Source organism: Prunus dulcis, chromosome 1, assembly GCF_902201215.1.
Source record: "Prunus dulcis chromosome 1, ALMONDv2, whole genome shotgun sequence".
NCBI lineage: Eukaryota > Viridiplantae > Streptophyta > Magnoliopsida > Rosales > Rosaceae > Prunus > Prunus dulcis.
The window spans coordinates 19,949,945-19,972,227 of record NC_047650.1 but is presented as its reverse complement, the minus strand read 5'-3'; the positions used below and the strand labels follow the sequence as shown (position 1 = coordinate 19,972,227).

The window sequence follows — 22,283 nt, the reverse complement described above, 5'->3', positions numbered from 1 at the left end:
TGCTATGTCAACAAATTAACAGCTTGAACAGATCTGGATTAGGCTAGTGGCCATGCTGTGTGGGCTTGTTTGGGACTACTTCTTTAGGAAGCACTTCTGCTCATAAGTGCTTTTATTATAAAGATATTGAAATTTTCATAACAAATTGAAGTGTTTCATAGAAAAACACTTGGGATTGTGACTCATAAGTACTTCTAAACTTTTATGTCAAATGCTGTCAGAAGCAATTTTGGTTTTCATAAAGCGCTTTTAGCCTCTTCAAAAGTATTTCTAAATAGGCCCCCACCTTCTTGGCTATCTCTTAGATTGTCATTTGTATAAATAAATAAATTAAAATTATTGTTGTTGAAATATGTTAATCAAATTTTGATTGTGTTGTGGACATAACATGTCGCACCATATCCAAAAATGAAACAAGATAGAAATTATTTAAGGGAAAAACGAAAGAAAAAAAAAAAAAAAAAAATAGAGGGCTTGAGCTTGACAAGTTGAGGCCGTTATCTTCCCGCGAAACACATTTCCTGGCCCCCAGTCACCACTTCACACAGTTCACCCTTTTCTCCCAAGTCAAGTAGTACCATAGCTAAAATGGCCTCAATCTCAGCCGTCGGGTCTCCACCCCGACCGCTGTCTTCTTCACCTGTGGCAAAATCTTCACACCCGGTTCGTCGTTTTGCGCTTACCTTCTCTCTGATGCGCCAGAGACAGCGCGGACCTCAATCTCTTCTTGTTCCGGAACCGGAGAAATTTTCTGATTCAGGTGCAGGCGGTTAGTAAATTAACCATTGAGATATTTATTGATTATTGAAATTGGGCTTGACCCACGAGATTCAAAGATTGTATTTTGCTATCAATTGAATAAAGTTGGAACCTTTGATAGGTGGAAGTAATCCTATTGAACGAAGAAGTTTTGTCTTTTCATCCATTGGAATCGTAGCTGCAGCCTTTTGCAATGCTTCAAAAGATGGCGTAGCCCTGGCATCTCAATTTGCTGACAGTGAGTAATTTCTTTTTCCTAATGCTGCTGATGGGTCAAATATTATGCATGTTTATATAATCTGTGTACTGTGTCACTGTGTTGCTTTTTGCTGACAGTCGAAAGTTGTTGCTTTTTCTCATATCATTGATTTCATTCTGAATTGTTTTCAACTACTTACAGTGCCAGCACTTCGGGGAAAGGACTATGGGAAGTCGAAAATGAGTTATCCAGACTACACAGAAACTGCATCAGGTCTTCAGTATAAGGTCACCTACTGGAACATTAACCATACCTCCTTGTTTTAGTTAAATTCACAAGCTCTTCAGAGTGTTTTTTATTTTTATTTTGTGGTATCTGATGCAGGACTTACGACTAGGAGATGGCCCCAAACCCAAGGTGGGAGAGACAGTAGTGGTAAGCCACCCATTCTTTGAGGGCATCCTTTGAAGTTTTTACTTGGGTTTTCACTTTTCATGTACTAAGTGGGAATCTTACATTCAGATAAGGTGTCTATTTGAAATTAGGTTCAATTTGTATCAATGGATTTGTCTGTTATATGAAAATCTATAGAACGAACTTCCTTTACTTTGGATGGAAATTTTGGATGAAGTCAACATAGACTCATGCAGGCTTGCAAATGTTTTTATCTTCAAAGTTCGGTCGTTATTGTGGTTTTTGATATTTGGATGTGTTCCAGGTTGATTGGGATGGTTACACCATAGGATATTATGGACGTATCTTCGAAGCTCGAAATAAGACAAAGGGTGGTTCATTTGAGGTATGGAATACTTCTCATTCCTTAACTGTGGACTTCGTAGCGTTGCATGATCTTAATTGACAGACTCCGTTCCATGGTTTCTCAAATGCAGGGTGATGACAAGGCCTTTTTCAAATTTAGAGTAGGATCTCAGGAGGTGAGAGATTTGTGAACCAATTCAACCAGACAATCTTGGTTGTTGCAGCTGTTTGTTTATTATTTCGCTTTGTGATTCTCCATGGTCTCATGTGTTTTGTCTCATAGTTTGTCCAACACTACATCAGAAGGTCGTTAATAATACAATATTGTGCAACTCTGTACATTAGGATTTAGTTGGAACAGTGAGGAGGACAAATTGCTGTTTTAAATTGAACCGTAGATCTTGAGTTGTTCACTGGCTTGTTAGCATGTAATTACTCAAATACTCGATTAATGGGCTCTAATGGTGGTGTTTGGACCTTGAATCTTCAGGTAATACCAGCTTTTGAGGAAGCTGTTTCAGGCATGGCTCTTGGTGGCATTAGAAGGTGCTGCATGTTTTTCTGTAGCGTATAGCAGTTGCTTAAGGAATTTTTAAGAAGTTAGGTTGAATGAGCAGTTTAATACAACAAATATTATATGCAAATTTCACAATCTAGTTCACAGTGATGCAGGATCATAGTGCCCCCAGAGTTGGGATATCCTGAGAATGACTACAACAAAAGTGGACCGAGACCCACAACATTTTCGGTAATTCTTTTGTCCTTTTGGTGATTCTTGTAATGAAATTCTGCTTGTTCTTATAAAGGTGGAATGTCGATGTTTCACAGGGCCAACGAGCCTTGGATTTTGTGCTGAGGAACCAGGGGCTGATAGACAAGACTCTTCTGTTTGATATTGAGCTCATCAAGATCATACCCAACTGAATTTCCTTTGGAATTCAACATTTTTCACAGGAATTACTTAGCTGGCTATAAAGAATGCGGCTTATTTATCATGAGTTTATTATTCAGGATGCCAGAAGATATTGGTTAGCTGAGAAAAGCCGGTTTCTTTGATTATATACCATAATCTCGAGGGAGAAGATTTCTTTCCATGAAGCCAAGAGTTGAAATGAAAATGTGCGGCAAGTAGCTAATTGTCTCAAGCCTGTCTTCTCTCTCTCTCTCTCTCTCTCTCTCTCTCTCTCTGTGATAAGCTTTTTGTAATCTATACTTTTCAAGTATTTCATGCAGTACATCTGTATAGTGAAACATTAAATTGAATCACCTAAGCTGGCATTGTGGCATTTTGTGGAGACTGGACCTGTTTTTCTTTGAGGTGCAGCGCCTGTGCTGTTTTCCTCTTTGTTTTCTCTTCGTAATGGATGTGTTTTCAACCCAAAAAAGAAAAGGAAAAAAGCTGGCTTTGTGGTGCATCAACTGCTCTTCTCTACATGTAGCAAATTTTTTTTTCGAAGATAAGAGAAAACTAAAAACAACTGCCGCAAGTCCATGAAACTGGAGTAAATCTGAAGTCATGTCAGAAGCTACAATCTTCATCATAAATATGACACTAAACAAGACATAATCCAGTAAAAGTACGCATCATCAACATTTAATTGCAAAACGGGGAAGAAAATCAACACATATAAGAAGAGGGGACAAAACATCCTAGAGAACAATAATTTAAACCTGCTGACCACCTCTCACAAAAAAAAAAAAAAAAAAAACCTGCTGACCACCCAAAAAAGTCATTGCCGTTAATCGAAGGAGAGCTCCCGTCGCTTGTACCGCACCATCATCTTTCCCTTCACACCCACAACCATGGCATTCCAATCAATCTCGGGAAAAGGTGACACCAGCTCCAATTCGAAATTTCTCAGCAAATGGCTCCATATAGCCTTTATCTGCAGGTATGCAAAAGGCTCACCAAGGCATCCATGCCTGCCACCTCCAAATGAGATATAAGAGAATGCCCCTGCTGCCTTATCTTCTTCTCTCCCAGCAGCAAATCTCTCAGGATTGTACGTGTCTGGCTCCTTGTAAATATGAGGAAGCCGGTTGGCAAAATATGGTGATGTGGCAACTATGTGCCCCTTCGGGATGTCATACTCTTTCCCCTCACGGGTTTGTACGCTAAAATCACTATGCGAGCTTCGCAGCAGCATGATTAGTGGAGGGTGTAATCTCAGAGCTTCCTTGATGCTACGATACAGGACATCCATCTCTGACAATATATCATGATCAACCTTCTTCCCATGCTTTTTCATTAGGTTTTTCTGCTCCTCTGACACAGCAGATAAGTATTCCTTGTGACGGAGGAGATAGGCCCCAGTCCAAGTGGAAGTGATAGAACTAGTGTGTTGCCCAGCAAAGAGAGCAGCAATGAGCAAGCCAGTGACCTCAGATTCAGTTGTTGGTCGGCCATTTTTGTACTTCGAATCAATGAAACATTGCAACATGTCATTCTCACACTGTTCAGCATGCTTACGGGAGTTTATGATGCTTGCAAAGATTTCTGAAAGCTTCTTGCGTGCCTGGTCACGGCGACGGTGAGCTGGGATGGGGAGGTACGGGAAGATGACACTAATAGGAAGCATGCCATTGTCAAGGTCATGGAACAATGCTGAAACATCATCAAAGAGTTTATCACGAACTTCGCGACCCAAGAGGCATCTACTGGCAGTTAAGATGATCAGATGCTCCAGCTCATACTTTAAATCCACCTCGCCACTGTCTCCCCACTTGGAAAAGTAATCCTGCCAATTACAGTTTGAGGACAAGGATTAACACCATAGATGTCCGTACACTAGGTATAAGTTTTCTAGAACAAGGTACAAGCACAAGTAAAAGTTCCAACAAGTTGTTTGAGACTTTAGAATCAACAGCACAAGCATGTCTTTGTGTGTGTTTGTGCCTGCGTGTGTGCTTAAATTGAACAATAGTATAAGAGGAAAATTATGAAAGCTTATGTTGCCCCAGACTTGCCAGCACCTAATTGATGCTTAGTGGCAATTTATTCTCATTAAAAAATAATAATTAAAAAAAAGAAAAAAAAAAGAACCAGGTCTTAAAGGCTTCTCAATTGTTCTGATTAAGGAGCAATCTTTTTTGTTTGGTCAATATTTAGGAGCAGTCTTTAATGAATAGACAAGCCAATGGTTGCATTGTTCTCTCATAAATAAACAATCATATATTTGACATATTGTCTGCACAACCTGGCGAAGTGATTCTTCAGGTCAGAATCTGATTAAATTTAGAAAAGAAAGCGTATATGTCCTAAGAAGCATGCAATGCTAGTCACCCAAACTTCAGACTACTACCCTAGGAAAAACATAAAACGAGAATCTAATAAGTCTTCCCAGATAAATCAAGCTCATGGAAACTACTCTTAATGCAATACTGTACTTCCAATTCGAAATATTCAGGTTAACTGCTACTGTTTTGTGTCTTTCTAATCAAATTAAAGTTCATGAAAGGGAAACACATGCCAGTTGAGAAGGCCCTTCATCCAATCAACATTCCTAGAAAAACTTGCAAGTCCCAGGATATTAGTGTAGGCAATGATGGTAAAGAATTGTGACTTAGAGTGACAACTGATATTGCTACTTGCCTAAGAATACGGAGGGGGTCTTCTCCTAGACATATGTGAACAAATTACTAAACATGTTGAAGGCTGAAGCAGATTAGATAAACAAAAATATATATTCATTCCAAACACTTACCTCTGCTTCTGTAACCATCTGATCCACATATGCCTTAAGTTTATTCACCCTGAGAGCCTCGGTGAAGAACCGGAACTGCTCTTGCCGCACTGAGTAATCCACATCGAATACAACTCCGGGGCCAAAAGTGGGCACATTGAACTGGTAGACCTCCTGCTGGCTAAGATCAGATTCCGGGGCCTTGAAGAAGTGAGCAGAAACCTCGGGACCAATCAAGAAAGTGATCTTCTTGTTAAGTAGGTTCAATGTGAATACACTCCCAAGCTTAGGGTACTCTTCACGAAGCATCACAATGGGACCTTTCAAGAAACGGAGCAGTCCCCCAATCACAGGCCACGTGTTGACCACCGGAGGGAGACGCTTTCCAGATCGGGACATCAAAAGCCATGAGATAAGCTTGGCCACCACTAGAGTGGCCACAATCATCAGACCCACACTAAAAAGCTTGTTATCCACATCCATTGTCACCATAATTTGGTGCAAGTACAGGGACCTAATCGCAAAATTCACACACAAAATGTAGAAAATCAGCAGCTTTTCAATGACCACCAATTCCGACGGAAACAGAACAAAAAAATTTACGACTTTTAATAGTAGATTTGGATGAGATCTAAGTTTGAGCAGCAAGCAAAACCAATTGATATAAATCCTCCGTCTGGTTGCTGGAAAATTGAATAGAAACTTCGATTTTCACGGCAACCAAACAAGGTATGAAAAGAAAACTAGAATCTGGGAAAGAAATATATCAGATTGATGAAAAGCTGCAGTAGAAAGACAATGCATGACAGAAAATAAACACAAACAGCAATGGCTATTAATTAGAGAGAGATTAAAATAATCATTAAGGATGAAAACTTGAGATAAGAAGCAGCAATTAGGGTTTTGTACCTGATTGCAGATTGGAACGCAGAAAGGATAGGAGAAGAGAGAGAGAGAGAAAAAAAAACAGTCAAAGAAAACACCAAAGCTAGTCCAGTAGTGAAGTGAAATTGAGTTTTAAAGGCTTAAGATTTTAAAAGGGATTAAAATTGAGCTGAGCCGTGAGTGGATGCAATACAACTCTCTCTCAACTCTGGTTTGTCCGCTACCACTAAGATTTTAAATATTATTTATTTATTTATTTTTGTATGGGAAATTCAGATTAATTTCCATTATTAATACTAATATTTAATCTCTTATTGGTGCTCCTAATTTTGTATGGAAAATGATACAAGTGTAAGGCTGCGCTCGTTGGATCTAGAAAACGGTGGGTCTATGACAAAGGTGGTTTGTCGTACACGTGTTTGAATTTGATTGGTGCCGGGAATTTTATATGAATTTACCACGTGCCATGCCAAGTTGGGTAGCAAAGGAAGGGGACGAAAAGTCAGAAATACCAAAACAAACTGAGCTTTGATAGATCAGTTTGTGTCAGCCTGTCAGGACAAGTGGACTATCCACGGGTGAAGGGAGATTCTCCCCCTATTGTACTTTTGGGCCTTGGCCCGAGGACAACGAATAATAGTGCAGATCAGTTATGTTAGAAACAGTCGTGTGCACGTAATAATATAGATCAGTTTCACTAAGTACAATTGGACACGAACAAGCAGTTTAATTTTAGTCGTAGATGTAATGTGAATTCTACATGCATCAATTAATGACAGTAACTAATTTACTTAAACGGCCCTGAGTGAACCATTCTCGGTTGGGCTAGACTCTCTTTTGGCCTCGGCAAATTTGAGCTCATGTTGCAAGCCTCTGGGTATTCAGGTATAATTGCAATCTTGGAAAAAATAAGTAGCTGTAATACAAAAAGAAATAAATGGAAGGAAGATTACTTTTGTGAGCAGGTGAGATCCGACACATCAGAACCAATTAAGAGAGAAATTTGAAATTGGGAATGAAGAATCGAGACAGATAAGATTAAACCAGTAGAGCGAATAGTTGATGTATGTGTTATCCTGGAATAAATTTTCAACTAAAATATCCCAGCAACAAATTTAACTAGAAGCTTTATATAATCAACAAGTAGCCAGGATGGCACAAACGGTTTGGCACTTTGTAAAACTGCTTCAAGTGTCTGGCCTAACCGAAAAGCAATACGGAGGACTGATTACTTCATCCTCCATCAAGATCCATTGTGCAGGTGGTGTTTGGAACCCTCGGATAGCGATGTCAATTCTCATCTTTTACTTTCTTCCTTGATTTACTATGATGACCTTGTCCTGAGGACTTAGATGCACTGTGACCTTGTCCTGAGGAAGTAGCCCCACTAAGACCTTCTCCTAAGGAACTGATTCCACTATTACCTTGTCCTAAGGAACTGACTGCACTACCTCGTCCTGAGTTTTGGGAAGACCGGTTCATGGACCTACTAGGTTCGGGTGTATGCCTTTTCTTTCGATGCTGTGATTGCTCGCCAACACTATGTATGGAACTTTTAGGTCTGCTACTATGAGTGGAGGCTGAACGTCCACCTGCTGATTGTGAGTTTCTCAGCACTGAACTTCGTGTAGGAGTTGCAAAATTGTTGGAAGATTGGGTCAACACTCCAGATGGTAATTCCTGATACATTTTTTTCAATCTTTTGGAATTTAGTCTTTCTTTAAGCTCACTAGGCTCTGGGTAATGCACAAAAGAAACTCTCCTTGAAATCTTCCCAGCTGCCAAGATATAAATCAATTCAACATAAGAAATAAGACACCTCAAAGACCATTGCCAGTGAAGACAACAAAACAACAGCAACAATTGTAATAAGAACAACAATTTTATCAAGAGACAAAAACAAAGAAAAAGGTCAAATAAAATTGTATTTTATCATTTCAACCTACCATGATTAAAATGACCATACAGCAAATGCAAGACTTAAAATTAGACCTTAGTAACAGAACTTCACAGGACCAAATAATAAGACTAGCTAAATCACCCGTACTTGTTTGGAAAATAACATATATTGAGAATCTAAACACGAACATATTCTGCTAGCATGTGAGCCCAATGTCAAGGTTTTAGGAACAGATGGGACACGAATCATGAATGTATAGCAATTAAAACAACTAAATTCAAGTTGGTTGTTGAAGTTTTGACAGAACGTCAAACTGTGATGCCAAGGCTCAGTCCCAATTTTAAAACATTAATAAGGAACTGAAAGCTAAGGAACTGAAAGCTAAGCATAAGAACCAAAGTTGAGATTAATATATGCACAGTAGATTCTTAATATGATAGGTTTCCAGTGTACCAATTTTTGTGCCCGATGTAGAAGATACAAAAACTGTAGCCTTTTGCTCAGCTGCACTACTGACCACTTCATATTCTTTCCCTGAGAACATCAGAAAGATCGTATCAACTATCCATAGTAAATAAGAAATCAGGCATTGCAGGGTCATATAGAAATTAGCTTCTTTGGATATGAAATCACTTAAGTTTGGCTCTTCTATTAACAAAGTTTATGTATAATTACCTGATGGAGCCTCAAAACTGCCCAACGTTCCATCATTATGAAGCTTGAGCGACAGTTCTACACCATTAAAATCAGGATTCTGCAATACCCAAAAATCATCATCAAAATTCAATGACCGGCAAAGATCAAAATAAGAAACAAAAATAGCACTACTGCCAAATTCTAATGACATGATCACTATTTTTCCACCATAAGGAACTGAGGCCATGGAAGTCAGTTCCGGACAGCTAGTTAAGGTTTAAGTTGTTCCTATTTTCCTTTAACACAAATTGGGTCATCAACTAGTTCAGTGTAAAACTTCTTCCCAGATTAAAAAAAGCACTTTCCATAATCACTCCCCTCTCAAGCGAGAAAAGCACAACACTGTAATGACTTGGACAGATTATTAAAGCTTGCATATTTTTCGTCTTTCTCTTTATACTGAAAACTTATAAACTGGCATTGATACAAAGTATTAGAAAAGAGCCCCCCACCCAAAAAGAAACATACTTGATCTTTAGGCAAATCAATGAGCCAAAGCTCTGTGGAGTCGGTCACAGTGAAATCGACAAGTGCTTCTTTAGTATTTTCTTGAAAATCTGGTGGAAGTTTGTAACCTTCGTCCTTAGCATCTGCATCCATTTTTCCTGCCTCCGTCTACCTCCCAGCTCAGTTCCCAAACTCACGCAGTGCCTCTGCAAATAAAAGAAGAAGAAAAAACAATATAATCAACTCAACCCCAGTTCAAACCTTTTGTCGAACACCAGAAACCCATCTTCACCGATTAGAAAATTTCATATTGAACAAGCTTAAACCCCAGAAGTACAAGAAGAAGAGGAGTACCTGTGTAAGATTGAGCGGCAAAGAAACAAGGGACAGTTGCAGTGCAGCGTTTTGACGCAAAACTTTTGCGTTTTTTGGCCTTGAGACCCGTCCTAGCCCTAGGAAGAATTACAGAACCCCAATTCCTGTTTTGACGAAATCACCCCCGCCACGTTTTGCTTCTTTTTTTTCCCCGGTCTGAGCCACGTTTTGCTTCTAATTAATTATTATTTCGGACAATTTGAAGTAGGTAAATTGGGTGGACTAAACCCAAATAAAACCGACTTGAAATTTTGAACTTTGGTTCTTTATAAGAGCACTTTCACCTACTTGTCATGGTAAAAGATAATGGGAGGTAAGGGCAGATAGTATTCACGTAAATAATAACAGCCCTTGTAAAAAGTAATGTGTGTTTTCACCTATTGACATGACAAACACTATTCACTTTTTGTTTTTTTAAAAAAACCTAAACAATTAATTTGGAGAAGATTTTCGGTTCCCACCTGTCAATATTTATTATAAAATTCATATTTTCGGATAAAATTTTCAGATAAGATTCAAATTTCAGATTTCAGATAAGATTTCCACCATCTAAAATCGCGCAACGTGTCATTTCTATCTTCTAAATCTCTCTACAAAACCAGAGGCTCAACTCATACCTCTCACACCAGATCTTCTCTATCTTTTCATTTCTCAGATTTTAGATTTCATCCTCCACTCTCAATGTCAAACATGAGGAGATGCTTGGAGAGGCATGAGAGAGAAATTAAAGATAGAAGGCGTAGACGAGCTGAAGAAAAAAGGATGCAGCAAGAAGAAGATGAACAAGTTGCCATGGCAATGGGTTTGCTCAATTTAGAAAGCCAAGGCCGTCATGGTGATTCACAAGTCGGTCGTGGCCCGAACATGGACATATATAGGCATTCTCGGGGTAAGAATCTTTTGGAAGATTACTTTATTCCAAATTTTGTGTACTTTAATGTTGATTTTCAAGGGCGATATAGAATGCAACCCCATTTGTTCAATAAATTCATGCATGATGTTTGCAATTACGATGCATGCTTTGTTCAGAAGTATGATGCTGTTGGGGTTTTGGGGCTTCTTCCGGAGGAAAAACTTATAGTTGTTATACGAATGCTGGCGTATGGTTTATTTGCTGATCAAGTGGATGAGATTGGTAGGATGAGGAAGTCCATTACTGACAGGACCCGACCCAATTTTCGCTTCGAAATTTGAGCCGAACCCTATGCGTGTCCGACACCTGGCGGATGCCGGGCACAAATGACCAAATTGCTCATCTAACCAAAAAGAAAATTTACTTCAAGTTTGACTTTTGCCGAAAATTCGGCAGAGTCTCCCCTGTAAATTGCTCGTTTCTAAAAAAAATTCAACCTGTTAAAAACATAGTTAATATCCACAACTGGCAGCATGCACATGTTATCCATCTAGCAGTCTACAAACTAGGCCTCTGGCCTTCAACAATTCAAAACAGAACCACTAGTGAACCCTTAAGTCAAATAATGAGATTTAACAAAGTAATTAATGAACTCGAACTAAATTACGCCTGCTCACCATAATTAACATAAGATAACTTTTCAATTTCCATCAAGCAATGTTCAACACCCAACACAATCATAAGTAGTTTAAGCACTTGGCCCAATTCATCAAAATGGTTTCAAACCTGCCTTGGCCACACCCACAATTTAACAACACTCACTTAGTCCAATGGAAAAGTAAATATTCATGTACTCAAGCCTTGTTTTCAATCAAGCTTTAAAACCACTGATAAGGTCGATACCAAACTCATTCAAAACCAAAGAAGTGAAACTAGATCCAAACGACTAGATGAAAGTTCCAGAAGTAACTTTAGTTCGCGGCTGCACCTGGGTGGGACCCCAGGCTATCTATGTACCCTTATTGAGGGATTAAGCCACACGTAGTTCTTCCACTTTTTTATATTTATATATACATATATAATTAAATTGTTACAAACAAGTAAGAAAACGAGAAAACTATTAAAATAGCCTTAACAGCGAGAACCTTACCAACGATTTAAGTAAAATATTCTCCCCTCTTTCACATGTAAAACAAATTCATTCCTTAAGAAAATAGATATGATTTTAAGAAAATCCTTATATCTTGGAAACCTTAAATTCTAGTCTCATATAATCAGAAAATAGATATTAAAACTTCTACTAAAAAAATACCAAGATGAAATCATCAGTTTATTTTAAACCTCTTAAAACCAAAACGATCTCCACCTAGGCGTACCCCTATTTATATTCCGTCAATTCCTTTAATATGTCGTAAATTCTGATAAGATTCAGTCAATTCCATGATTTTCTATTTAATTCCCACAATATACTTCAATTCCTTGTGTCACATAATATGACACATCCTTGCAGGCCTCGGTAACACAAAGTCCATCCTAGCCGCATTCCTCACAGGCCTCGAGAAAACAAAGTCGACCCGAGCCACATTCCTCGCAGGCCTCAGGGGACCATTAGTCAGCCTGAGCCGCATTCCTCGCAGAACTCAGGGGACATGTAGTTGGCCTGAGAATGCATAGCCTCGCATCGCAGGGTTCAGGCATCCCCAAAACTCATGGGACAATATTATAAATTACTAAATTGTTTCAAGGCAACTGGGGGGGGGGTGGGGGTGGTGGTGTTACTCTTGTGGTGGGTTTGAAAATCATATTTCAATATTATTCATAACAATCCTTTATTCTGCAAATCCATTTTCCAACCTTTATATCAACTTTCCACAAACCGGTTCTCAACTATATTTAACATATAGGGCCAACGACAAAAGACACCCTGCTGGTTTAGGGTCATTCTCGAATTGGACCCCATAGTATCAATATTATCAATTTACGCCATGACATTTTGAACATCGTCCAATTTCATCCTTCCGTTAAGTTGACTAGACGGTCAATCATTAACTACTGACGTGGCACCCGTGGGACCCTCCCCACCAGCGATTTGACCATTCCTCTCATGCCATATGAAGGGCAGTTTTGGGTTTCTATAATTTTTAAAATTAAAAATTAAAAAATTAAAAAAACTGAACAACGCACCCAAAATTGGGCACGCTTTGCAAGAACACGACTGAAGTAAAAGCCCCCAACCGTCGTTCGTACTCAACCTCAGTTTAACCTCTAAGAGAAAGCCCCAAATTTGTCCTAAACCCTAACGTAAATCCTAAATTTCCATAGATGAGAGCTCAGATATACGATTTCGAAGAAGTGAGCCGCCCAATTGTATTGGATCCTTAACCCAGAAAACGAAGGAGAAATGGAGCATCATGCGATGGTGTGTTGGTGCGGTAAGAATGCGAGAATAAGAACTTCGTGGACAATTTCGAATCTTGGGAGGCGATTCGCTGTGTGTGCAAAGGTAAAAAATTGGATTTGGTGTAAAATATTAGAATTTGAATTGTAGCAGGTGCAAATGTTAATTTACAGAGTGGGTTTTTTTGCAGGGTAGAGGAGGTTGTGATTTCTGGGTTTGGTATGATGTTGAAATGTGTGAAAGGTCTAAAGCTGTGATTCCGGGGTTGCTAAAATCGCGGGATAAGTTGGAGAATTCACTAGCAAAGGCTAGACGCAGAGAGAAGGTTCTTTGGGCAGCATTGGTGGTGTCGTGGATGCTTGTTGCAATCTCCTTCTTTGGACAGAATGGTGGAGCAGATGGACCGAAGCTGAAGACTTTGGAATTGGCACGAAATTGGGTGTTTTAGGGATGCACTGTGCTTTTGGTATGGAAAGTAATGTGCTTTTGGTTAGGTCTGCACTGTGCCTTTGGTATGGAAAGCAGTGTGGTTTTGGTTATGTAATGGGAATGAACATTTTGCATTTTGGTTATGTAATGAGAATGGCTATGTAATCTGCATACAATGTGAAATTTTGGTAATGCAATGGCCTGTTCATTCCAATAACTTGTGTGTACAACATATGAGCAAATTGATTTTCACTTGCAGCATTACAACAAAATAGGCCACCTAATAATATATCCACTTGCAGCATTACAACAAAATAGGCCACAGAACAGCATTTACAACCTTCCAAACTAACAGAACCTGTGTTCCAAAAAAAAAAAACAAAACCTGTTTTCCAAAACAAGAGTATATGTTTTCCAAAAACACAGTACCTATTTTCCAAAAAAACAAAACCTGTCTTACATATTTGATCACAAGCTATCTTCCTAACACAAGGCAACTTGTCTTCCAAAATAACTTAATAACATAATAACCTAATCCAACCATCTAATAAAGGTAAAACTGTCTCATGTTCAAATTAACCAAACTGGCTAATACAACATAGACCATCATCATTCCTTGCTCAAGTCTGATGCTCCCACAACCATAGGTAGTTTCCTCAATAAATAAGAATTGCCAGTTGAAGCTTCAATTGATGCAGGAGGGGCAGATCCAATTGCAAGAGAGGCAGATCCAGTTGCAGGTGTTGAGGATGGAGCAGCTGAATCAGTTGGGGGTGCATTTGAACTTCCAGCTGCATTGGTGGCCTTTCTCTTCAATTTTCCTTTCTGCACAGATCTTGCAGGCTTAGCTCGCCTTGTTTTTGTATTGGGACCAGCTTCACTTGTTTGAGTAGTTTGCTGGGATGAGACAACAAATCAAACCTGTTAGTTGCATCATATTCAAAAAACATTAACATTTATAACATTAACAAATGTTCATCCTTAGATGTTTACCTCAACCTTCCTATTTTTTATTTTTGTTTTTGGGGGGAGATTCCTATGACAAGTCCTTTTATTGTGGCCCTTTCTTCCACATTGGCCACACCTCAGTGAGTCTTGAACTTTTGTAACAACATTGGCCTTGTTGCTACATTCACCTGCTTCTTTCCTTCTAGCTTTTCTTGGCCTTTCAGGTTGTTTGGAGTATGAAGGAGGCATGCATGGTGGCATATTAGTTCTATCCCACAACTCCATCCCATTCATAGGTAGTATGAGGTTTTTATATGCCTTGAAATATGTCTGAGTGTGATAACATGCATCCACATAATCCATTAAGTTGAGGGGGCCCCATTGTAATTTATAGCTGCCACTCCATGAACACAAGGCCAACTAGCCAAATCCCATTCTCTGCAAGAACAGGTCCTCAAATCCAAGTCCACAATATACTGTGAAATCCCACCACTGCCAACTTGAAATTTTCCTCCACCTGACTACATAGTCACACAACCACCTGCTTTTGCTTTATTAATCTCTACCTTCTTAAAAATCTTGGGGCAAATTTCCTTTGTCCAATTCTTCATTTTGTCCATTCTGCCTTGTATCCTCCTCATCAACGTACACCTAACTATCTCAAGCATGGTCAGTATTGGCTTATCTCTGCATGCCAGTATGAATTGGTTGAAGGACTCACACATATTGTTTAAAAGCATAACATACTTCACATGATTGCTGAAGTGTGATCGAGACCAATGCCTGGGAGGTTTTCCTAGTTCAGTCAGCCAAGCATAAACATCCATATTAAGGTTTTTCAACTCTTCCATCTGTCTTGCAAACTGTGGAACAATTGTTGCTTTTGCAGCACCCCAGAATTTGTTAGACAAAGCTTTCCCTTTGAATTGTAATCTGAAGTTGGTGAACAGATGTCTTGCACAAAACCTATGTTCACTATTAGGAACAACTTGCTCAAAAGCTGGTAATAATCCTTTTTGCTTGTCTAATATGAAAGTGTATCCAAACTGGTTAACAATCTCTACATCCTTTACCAGCAAATCCAGAAACCAAACCCATGACTCCTTGCACTCAGACTCAACCACTGCATACGCAATCACCCATGTTTCATTATTAGCATCTATACCAACTGCTGCTAAAAATTGCCCTCCATATACACCCTTCAAGAAGCAGCCATCCAATCCAATAATGGGTTTGCATCCAGCAATAAACCCTGCTTTACATGCACCTAGGCACACATATAACCTTTGAAACACTGGATGACCCAATTGTTCATTGAAATCACATTGAACTTTGGTTGTTGTTCCTGGTTTGGTCTTCCTTAACTCTTCACAATAATCCCAAATTCTGGAGTATTGCTCTGTGTATATTCCATAAATTTGCCTCAATGCCCTCTCTTTTGCCCTATAAACTTGTTGCCTAGAAACTCCAGTGTTATAATCCTTCTCCACAGTCTCCATGAATGAGTTAACTGGCCAACTTGGATTGCTCTTCAATGTTTCCATATATTTGGCACTTAGCCAACTAGACTTCACAGTGGGGTTCTCCCAAACAATACCACAAGTGTGTTCACCCTCATATTTCTTAACTTGCAGGGTCCTCTCATGCTGCATTTTGGAAGCATATATCTCCCATGGGCAATCTGGATCTGCACAAACTGCCTTTAGCTTTAAAGCCTCACTTCTCACAAATACATCCCTATTCCTCTTTATAAATTGTTCTCTCACAGCCGCTCTAAAAACTTTACAATCGCTAAACTTCATCTCAACCTCAAACTCTGGATCTGCCATGTCAGTTGCCGGATTGAACTCTAGCCATCTATCCGTCATTGGAGTGTCATCATCAGAGTCATATTTAGGCTGCACATTATCAGAATCATACTCTTCTGAATCCAGTTCAACATCTGCACCCCAATCCCATGATTCAACCCCAACATTTGTTGACTCTGGCTCTTCTCCAACCCACTCAGTTTGTTTGTCCACCCATTCATCAAAATCGACATCATCATCATTATCATCACAACTGAAGTTAGGGTCTGCAAAATTAGAGTCAAGACTGTCTGCTGACTCCTCCTCATCATGACAGACTGTGGTCCTTGTTCTTGCTTTTCTTGTGTTCATTGGATGACATCTTGATAAGTTGCTCTTTTCTACACTTCCTTCAACAACCTCTTTCTGAACTAGTCCCTCAGTCACTGTATTGGACCTTTGGTCTTCTTTATCATGTGTCTTTTTTACATTTTTGCACCTCCTTTTACCAAAAGCTCTTGCCCTCTTTTTCCCAAAAACAGAACTGACTTTACTTTTCCCTTTGTCTACAGTGGCAGGAGATTCCCTCTCAACAACTCTTTCTTTATCTTTTTGCACTGCAGAAGATTCCCTATCTACTGCCTTTTCTTTGCCTTTTTCAGAAACACCCTGTCCTGCACAAGATTCCCTTGGCTTTTGCGTACCCCAACCACTTTGTTCCCCATTTGGGTCTTCATTGAGCTCTTCTATCACCACACTAGCTTTTTTTGTTGCCTCCATTGTTTGCATTTCCCACCAACATGAACAATTGCCCCATAATTGTCATCAAGCTCCTCAATCACAACTTCTCTGTTAGGCACAATATCAGCTTCTACATCAACAAACATATTTGATCCTGATTGACTATAAAACCAACCCTCATTACTATCAACCCCATGATGTAGGAAAACGTCTATTAGCCTTGCCTCTGGTACAAATACAAGCATGTCTATGACATCTTGATCATCATTAAGCCTTGTTAGGCCACCATTGCTATAGATAGGGATACTATACCAGTAACTAATTACCCATCATAGCCTAACTCCCTCACCATATTGTCTATCTCAGTCATTGACGTTCTATCCTTGTCACAATAATCAAACCAAGCTACACTGCCAGAAGCATAACAGTTACCATAGATTTGACCACCATGGTACATTCGAATAGAAAATAATTCGGGATCACCTACATATTACATGTCCTAAACATGGGTTATTTTCAGTTCAAACATAAAACACAACACAAAACACAGTATTCAAACATTACACAAAAATCATAACTGACTTTTCAATTATTTTCAGTTTAGGACCATTATACAAAAGTTCAGATTTTTATTAAACAACCATTTTCACACCCTTCCACCTAACACTTTTGCATTATTAAAAGCAGACGCTTAGAGTATTAAAAGCAGACATTGCACATGCTTAGCTTGAATGACCACCTATATTCGAAATTCGCAAGAAGGCCACCTATATTCGACAAAATCTTTCATACTTCTCCCACTATTCCACTAAACCCTATAAGACACAACATTCAAACCAGAATAACCCTTACGACCTCTAACCATTCAACATAGATATCCCAAATCGCAACAATTTAAATCAACTTACCGTACGATGGATGCGGAGCGCCTGGAGCCCTGAAATCCCAACTCATTTCTTCTCACTTCTTCGAAATCGTAGAACTTGCTGTCAGCTATGGAGATTTAGGATTTAGGTTAAACTGAGGTTGAGGACGAACGACGGTTTGGGGCTTTTACTTCAGTCGTCTTCTTGCAAAGTGTGCCCAATTTTGGGCGCGATGTTCAGTTATTTAAAAAAAAAAAAAAATTTGTAGAAACCCAAAACTGCTCTTCAGATGGCATGAGAGGAATGGTCAAATAGCTGGTGGGAAGGGTCCCAAGGGTGCCACGTCCGCAGTTAACGATTGACCGTCTGGTCAACCTAACGGAAGGATGAAATTGGACGATGTTCAAAACGTCAGGGCGTAAATTGATAAAATTGATACTATGGGGTCCAATTTGAAAATGACCCTAAACCAGCAGGGTGTCTTTTGTCGTTAGCCCTAAAAGATAATATACCACATTCTGTTAAGAACTAGTTTCCATGATTCACTATCTTCAAACTACCGAGTATATATATTGAATTTAACAATTAATAAGATATTTAATTAATTTCCTCGTCCACTCCAAACTAATTAACAAGCCGTTCCCAACTTTACATAATTAAGCATAATATAATATCCTTAGAAAGTAAAGGTGATTACATTAAAACTTATAAACAATAAATCTACCACTAACACTCCATCCGATACCTTAATACTAATCCCGATAATATATATATATATATATATACAGTTTTGCTCACATCAGGATGACTGGATTTTAATTAAAATCCGGACATTAAATGTGAAATGTCAGATCAATCCAGTGGTACTGAAGCTTTGATATGTATTAATTGACAAAACTTAAAACCACGCGCAGATCAACTCTTTGGTTTTTTTTTTAATGCGCAAGTGGCAGCCACTTTAATGATTATTGAATTAATTTAATATTATACCAAACTTATCATACCTTTCTCTCTCCTTCTTTCTCTCGATTCCCTCACACTTTCCCTTCTCTCTCTTTTTTGTAAAACTGAAAAGGTGGGCAGCTTAGGGCAGCCCAAAGGTTTACTTTAATTAATTGTTCAACACCTCCATCTTCTCAACATCTTTCTTTTTTTAATTTTCTTTCTCTTTCTTCTTTTATTTCTCTCTCTCTCTCTCTCTCTCTCTCTCTCTCTCTCTCCCCCCTCTTCTCTGCTTCTTCTCCTTCTTAATAAAGGGGGCTTAAGCCCAAAGAACAATGGTTTCTCTTTGCCTGTTGTTTTTACCTTGAGTCAAAAAGCTTCTAGAAAATGCATCGCATGCCTCTTTAATTTCTAGATTTCAACAGACATTTCATTAAGCCTGTTACTTTTGCTTGAGTCAAAAAGCTATGAGAATAATGACTTGTAAAAATTTATCTAAATCAAACAGACAATAGATTTTGATAATTTGTGGATTGCGATGGGTGATTCTTTGTTTTTCTCTACAAGTCAGCAATCTTCTGGAAAACACACCCCTTAATGGTGGTACATATGCAATCATAACCTAGAAATTAATTGACAAATTTAATTGGGGGTTGTGAACCTTTTTGCAATGGGTGTTTCTTTGTTTGTCTCTCTAGTATCTGGCATCTGACATTGAACCAAATTTACAGAGACAGATATATGGCGACTGAGAAAAAGAAGAAGAGGAAGAAAAGATAGAGAAGTAGAAGAAAAAAGAGAGAAAATTAAAAAAAGAAAGAGAGGGAGAGAGACAGAGAGAAGAAGAGAGAGCGCGAGGCAACCGAGAGAACAAAAGAGAGAAGAATAAAAAAAATAAAAAGGGTGGATACATTCCTCCTCTCGTTTTTGCCTTTCCATTTGTTCTTTTTGTTTTTTTGTTCGTTCTTTCCCACTTTGAAACCAAATATGGACGTAATTGTTTCATTCTCTCCCTTTTTTCATTTTTTCATTCTCACTCTCATACTTCTCTCACAATTGTTTCATTCTCTTTTCTTTTTTCTTTTTTCCTTCTCTTGCTTTTTCTCAATTTTTCTTTCTGCTCTTTTTTTCCGTCATTTTTCTCTCTTTGAAATCAACTGTCATTGTTTGTTTGATACCTATGCTTTCTTTATAATTGACATGCTCTAGTAAGAAAAAATACTTTAAGCAAATAATACCTTATTATTAAGAAAAAGTTAAAAGAACTCTTGAAATATAAATGTTCTTCAAATTACTTGTCCTTACAGCATCTCTTTGGTTCAAATTCATCTTTGTAAGAAAAATTATATATAAAAAAACCTAAAAGATTCACATGTCCCCCTGTTTATGCGCATAGTATAGACTCAAGTGCAAGATGTCCCATATTCATGACTGTAGTATGAAGTAGTTCCGGGTAATCTTTAGCCTGCTGAAGGGAAAATGATTATCAGAATGTGTTACTTCAATTTTCCTGTCAATAAATTAACACACATATATACATCAATATTACCTATGGACAAAGAACTCTCATCTGTATCAGATAAATTTGAATTTGCATCATCGCATCTACATCAAAGGAAAACAATAATTAAGACGATTGATGCAATATTCATATATAAAAAATTTGAATAATAATACACTCACCCATTTTTTAGCATTGGACAATTTCTTTTATCATGTGATTGTCCAATTTTTCCGCATCCATGACAGCGCCTACTCTTACTCTTTCCTCTTTTTAGCCTTTTTCCACAACTTTTGCTGTAATAGGAAGTGGTTCATTAAACTTATGTGCTCAAGTAGTACTATATTTTTTTTGCTATAGGTTTGATCTCCTCAAGCGCATTTTGTAATTTTTTTGCTACGATGTCAATTGCTTCTTCGTTTGTCATAGCTTTATCAATTACATCTGAAGCAAGTTGAAACAATCTAGTTCGTCTCACAAGAAATGATTTTTCAGAATAATCATTTAATTCTAGACCGTCATTGTAAGAATCCAAAACAAAAATTCATATTTAATTAGTAATTTATTGTGAGGAAAGACAATTTTTGCCCTTGGAATATTTTATTAAGAAAAAGTTGACTTTTTGACTGAAAAGGAATTTGACAATTCCATTTACGCCATTGCGTAGAGCGCGACGAAATGAGTCCGTAGACACGGGATGGAATTGAATCGGAGCGGTAACGAAGAAAATACGGTTAAAATACCATGAGGGGTAAAACGATAATTTGGAAAAAATCAGATTTTTATCCCTTCTCTCTCTCTTCTCCCTCAGTTTTCTTCTCTCTCTCTCTCTCTCTCTCTCTCTCTCTCTCTCTCTCCTCTCCCGCTGTTGTTGCCGTCGCCGCCACGGAGCACCACTGGCCACGAGACCGGTCTTGTTCGAACCGCCATCGTCCCCTCTTCCTTCTCCGACCATTCTCTGTCCGTGAAGCAGTCGGCGTTGGCCAAAAATCACAGGAATCTGACCGGTGTTGACAGAAATTTCAACTCGCTCGTTCTCCTTCAATTCTCGTTCAAATTTGTCGAGTAAGGTATGGATTCCTACCTATTTTCCATGCTCTAACTGATGGTTGGATAGGTTTGCATCAATTTTGATCGTAGATAGCCCAGTTTTCAAATTGAAATTCGGTCGAGTTTCGGCCTCCATGTTCAGCCATTTCTGGTCAGTTTTTGGGATAGGTCCAAGAACAAAAGTGGTTCCAAATATGGTGTTATACCTAGGATAGGAGTTTGGAGCCGTGGTTTTGAGATTTTCCGGCGATGCGTAATCGCTTTGGACACCCATCGCTACCGACGGGTGGGCGAGGGTAGTGAAGTGGCACTGTGTCTTGATGCGATCCTTAGGTTGTCACGAGCGCGTAGAAATTCGTGGATCTCAATTTGGATACCGTTTGAGCCTCAAACGGATTTTCCATATTGTGCAATTTTCGGGTTCGATATTGTTGAGCCGTTGGATCGTACTCAATTTCAGATATGTTATTCTACATAATTCCAGGATCGTGCAGGATTCAACGGATTGTGAATTGGAGTCCCGGTTACTCCGAAATCGCGAACCCTAGGGTTAGGGTTTAGAAATTTTGCGATTACATGATCGTGGTCAATCCGATCGTCTGATTCTGACCAGACTTGCAGGACATGGTTACTTAAGTGTGAGGAACCTATATGAACTCTCAGATTGGTAATTGGAGGTCGTGGACCCCACGAGGTTCCGTATGGACCAATATGGCAGTTTATCGCTTAGTGAAGTCTCAGGTCTTTTCAGACAGTTCTAAACATATGAAATGCGTAAGTGGTCATAAGAATGACTTTAAAGTTAGTGCACGCAGTTCCAGGAGTCGGGGGTCAGGGTTGTAATTAAATACTTATACCGAGCAGTTTTATTAATTAAATATTCATGGTGGTTTAATCAGGCAGACCCGCAGGAGGGACCTTCAGAAGGTCTAGCTAGCTCGGACCAGGAGTGAGTGGACTTTTCTTTTATTAATGATTTTATGCAAATGAATTTCATTATTTGATCTTGAATAAGTTTTATTGAGTATGATTTTTCCTAGCATGATTTGTTGAATTTAAATATCT

General features: G+C 38.8%; 3 protein-coding genes across 5 annotated transcripts; 1 reads left to right on the top strand and 2 right to left on the bottom strand.

Moving 5' to 3' along the window:
- Positions 1 to 472: 472 nt before the first annotated feature.
- On the top strand, positions 473 to 3,133 carry LOC117625298 (peptidyl-prolyl cis-trans isomerase FKBP19, chloroplastic). 3 transcript variants are annotated; one of them, XR_004585424.1, is made up of 9 exons: positions 473 to 769; positions 881 to 997; positions 1,160 to 1,245; positions 1,343 to 1,393; positions 1,677 to 1,757; positions 1,849 to 1,893; positions 2,208 to 2,263; positions 2,382 to 2,465; positions 2,546 to 2,593. XR_004585424.1 is itself a non-coding variant. In XM_034356890.1 (9 exons), the coding sequence occupies exons 1-9, from the start codon at positions 589 to 591 to the stop codon at positions 2,639 to 2,641; spliced, it is 780 nt and encodes a 259-aa protein (XP_034212781.1). In that variant the 5' UTR covers positions 473 to 588; the 3' UTR covers positions 2,642 to 3,133. The 3 variants fall into 3 exon arrangements, 2 of the variants coding, with proteins under 2 accessions (XP_034212781.1, XP_034212776.1); XM_034356890.1 differs by having other exon boundaries at positions 473 to 760; positions 2,390 to 2,465; positions 2,546 to 3,133; XM_034356885.1 differs by having other exon boundaries at positions 2,390 to 2,465; positions 2,546 to 3,133.
- An 87-nt stretch (positions 3,134 to 3,220) lies between these two features.
- LOC117625263 (sterol 14-demethylase) lies at positions 3,221 to 6,550 on the bottom strand. The gene is made up of 3 exons (XM_034356857.1): positions 6,310 to 6,550; positions 5,422 to 5,914; positions 3,221 to 4,455 (listed from the first exon to the last, which is right to left on the bottom strand). Exons 2-3 carry the CDS (start codon positions 5,890 to 5,892, stop codon positions 3,457 to 3,459), a joined length of 1,470 nt encoding a protein of 489 aa, XP_034212748.1. The 5' UTR covers positions 5,893 to 5,914; positions 6,310 to 6,550; the 3' UTR covers positions 3,221 to 3,456.
- Positions 6,551 to 7,287: 737 nt separating this feature from the next.
- On the bottom strand, positions 7,288 to 9,820 carry LOC117613877 (mediator-associated protein 2). Its single transcript, XM_034342486.1, has 5 exons — positions 9,683 to 9,820; positions 9,350 to 9,534; positions 8,861 to 8,939; positions 8,639 to 8,719; positions 7,288 to 8,063 (listed from the first exon to the last, which is right to left on the bottom strand). Exons 2-5 carry the CDS (start codon positions 9,479 to 9,481, stop codon positions 7,576 to 7,578), a joined length of 780 nt encoding a protein of 259 aa, XP_034198377.1. The 5' UTR covers positions 9,482 to 9,534; positions 9,683 to 9,820; the 3' UTR covers positions 7,288 to 7,575.
- Positions 9,821 to 22,283: the final 12,463 nt, after the last annotated feature.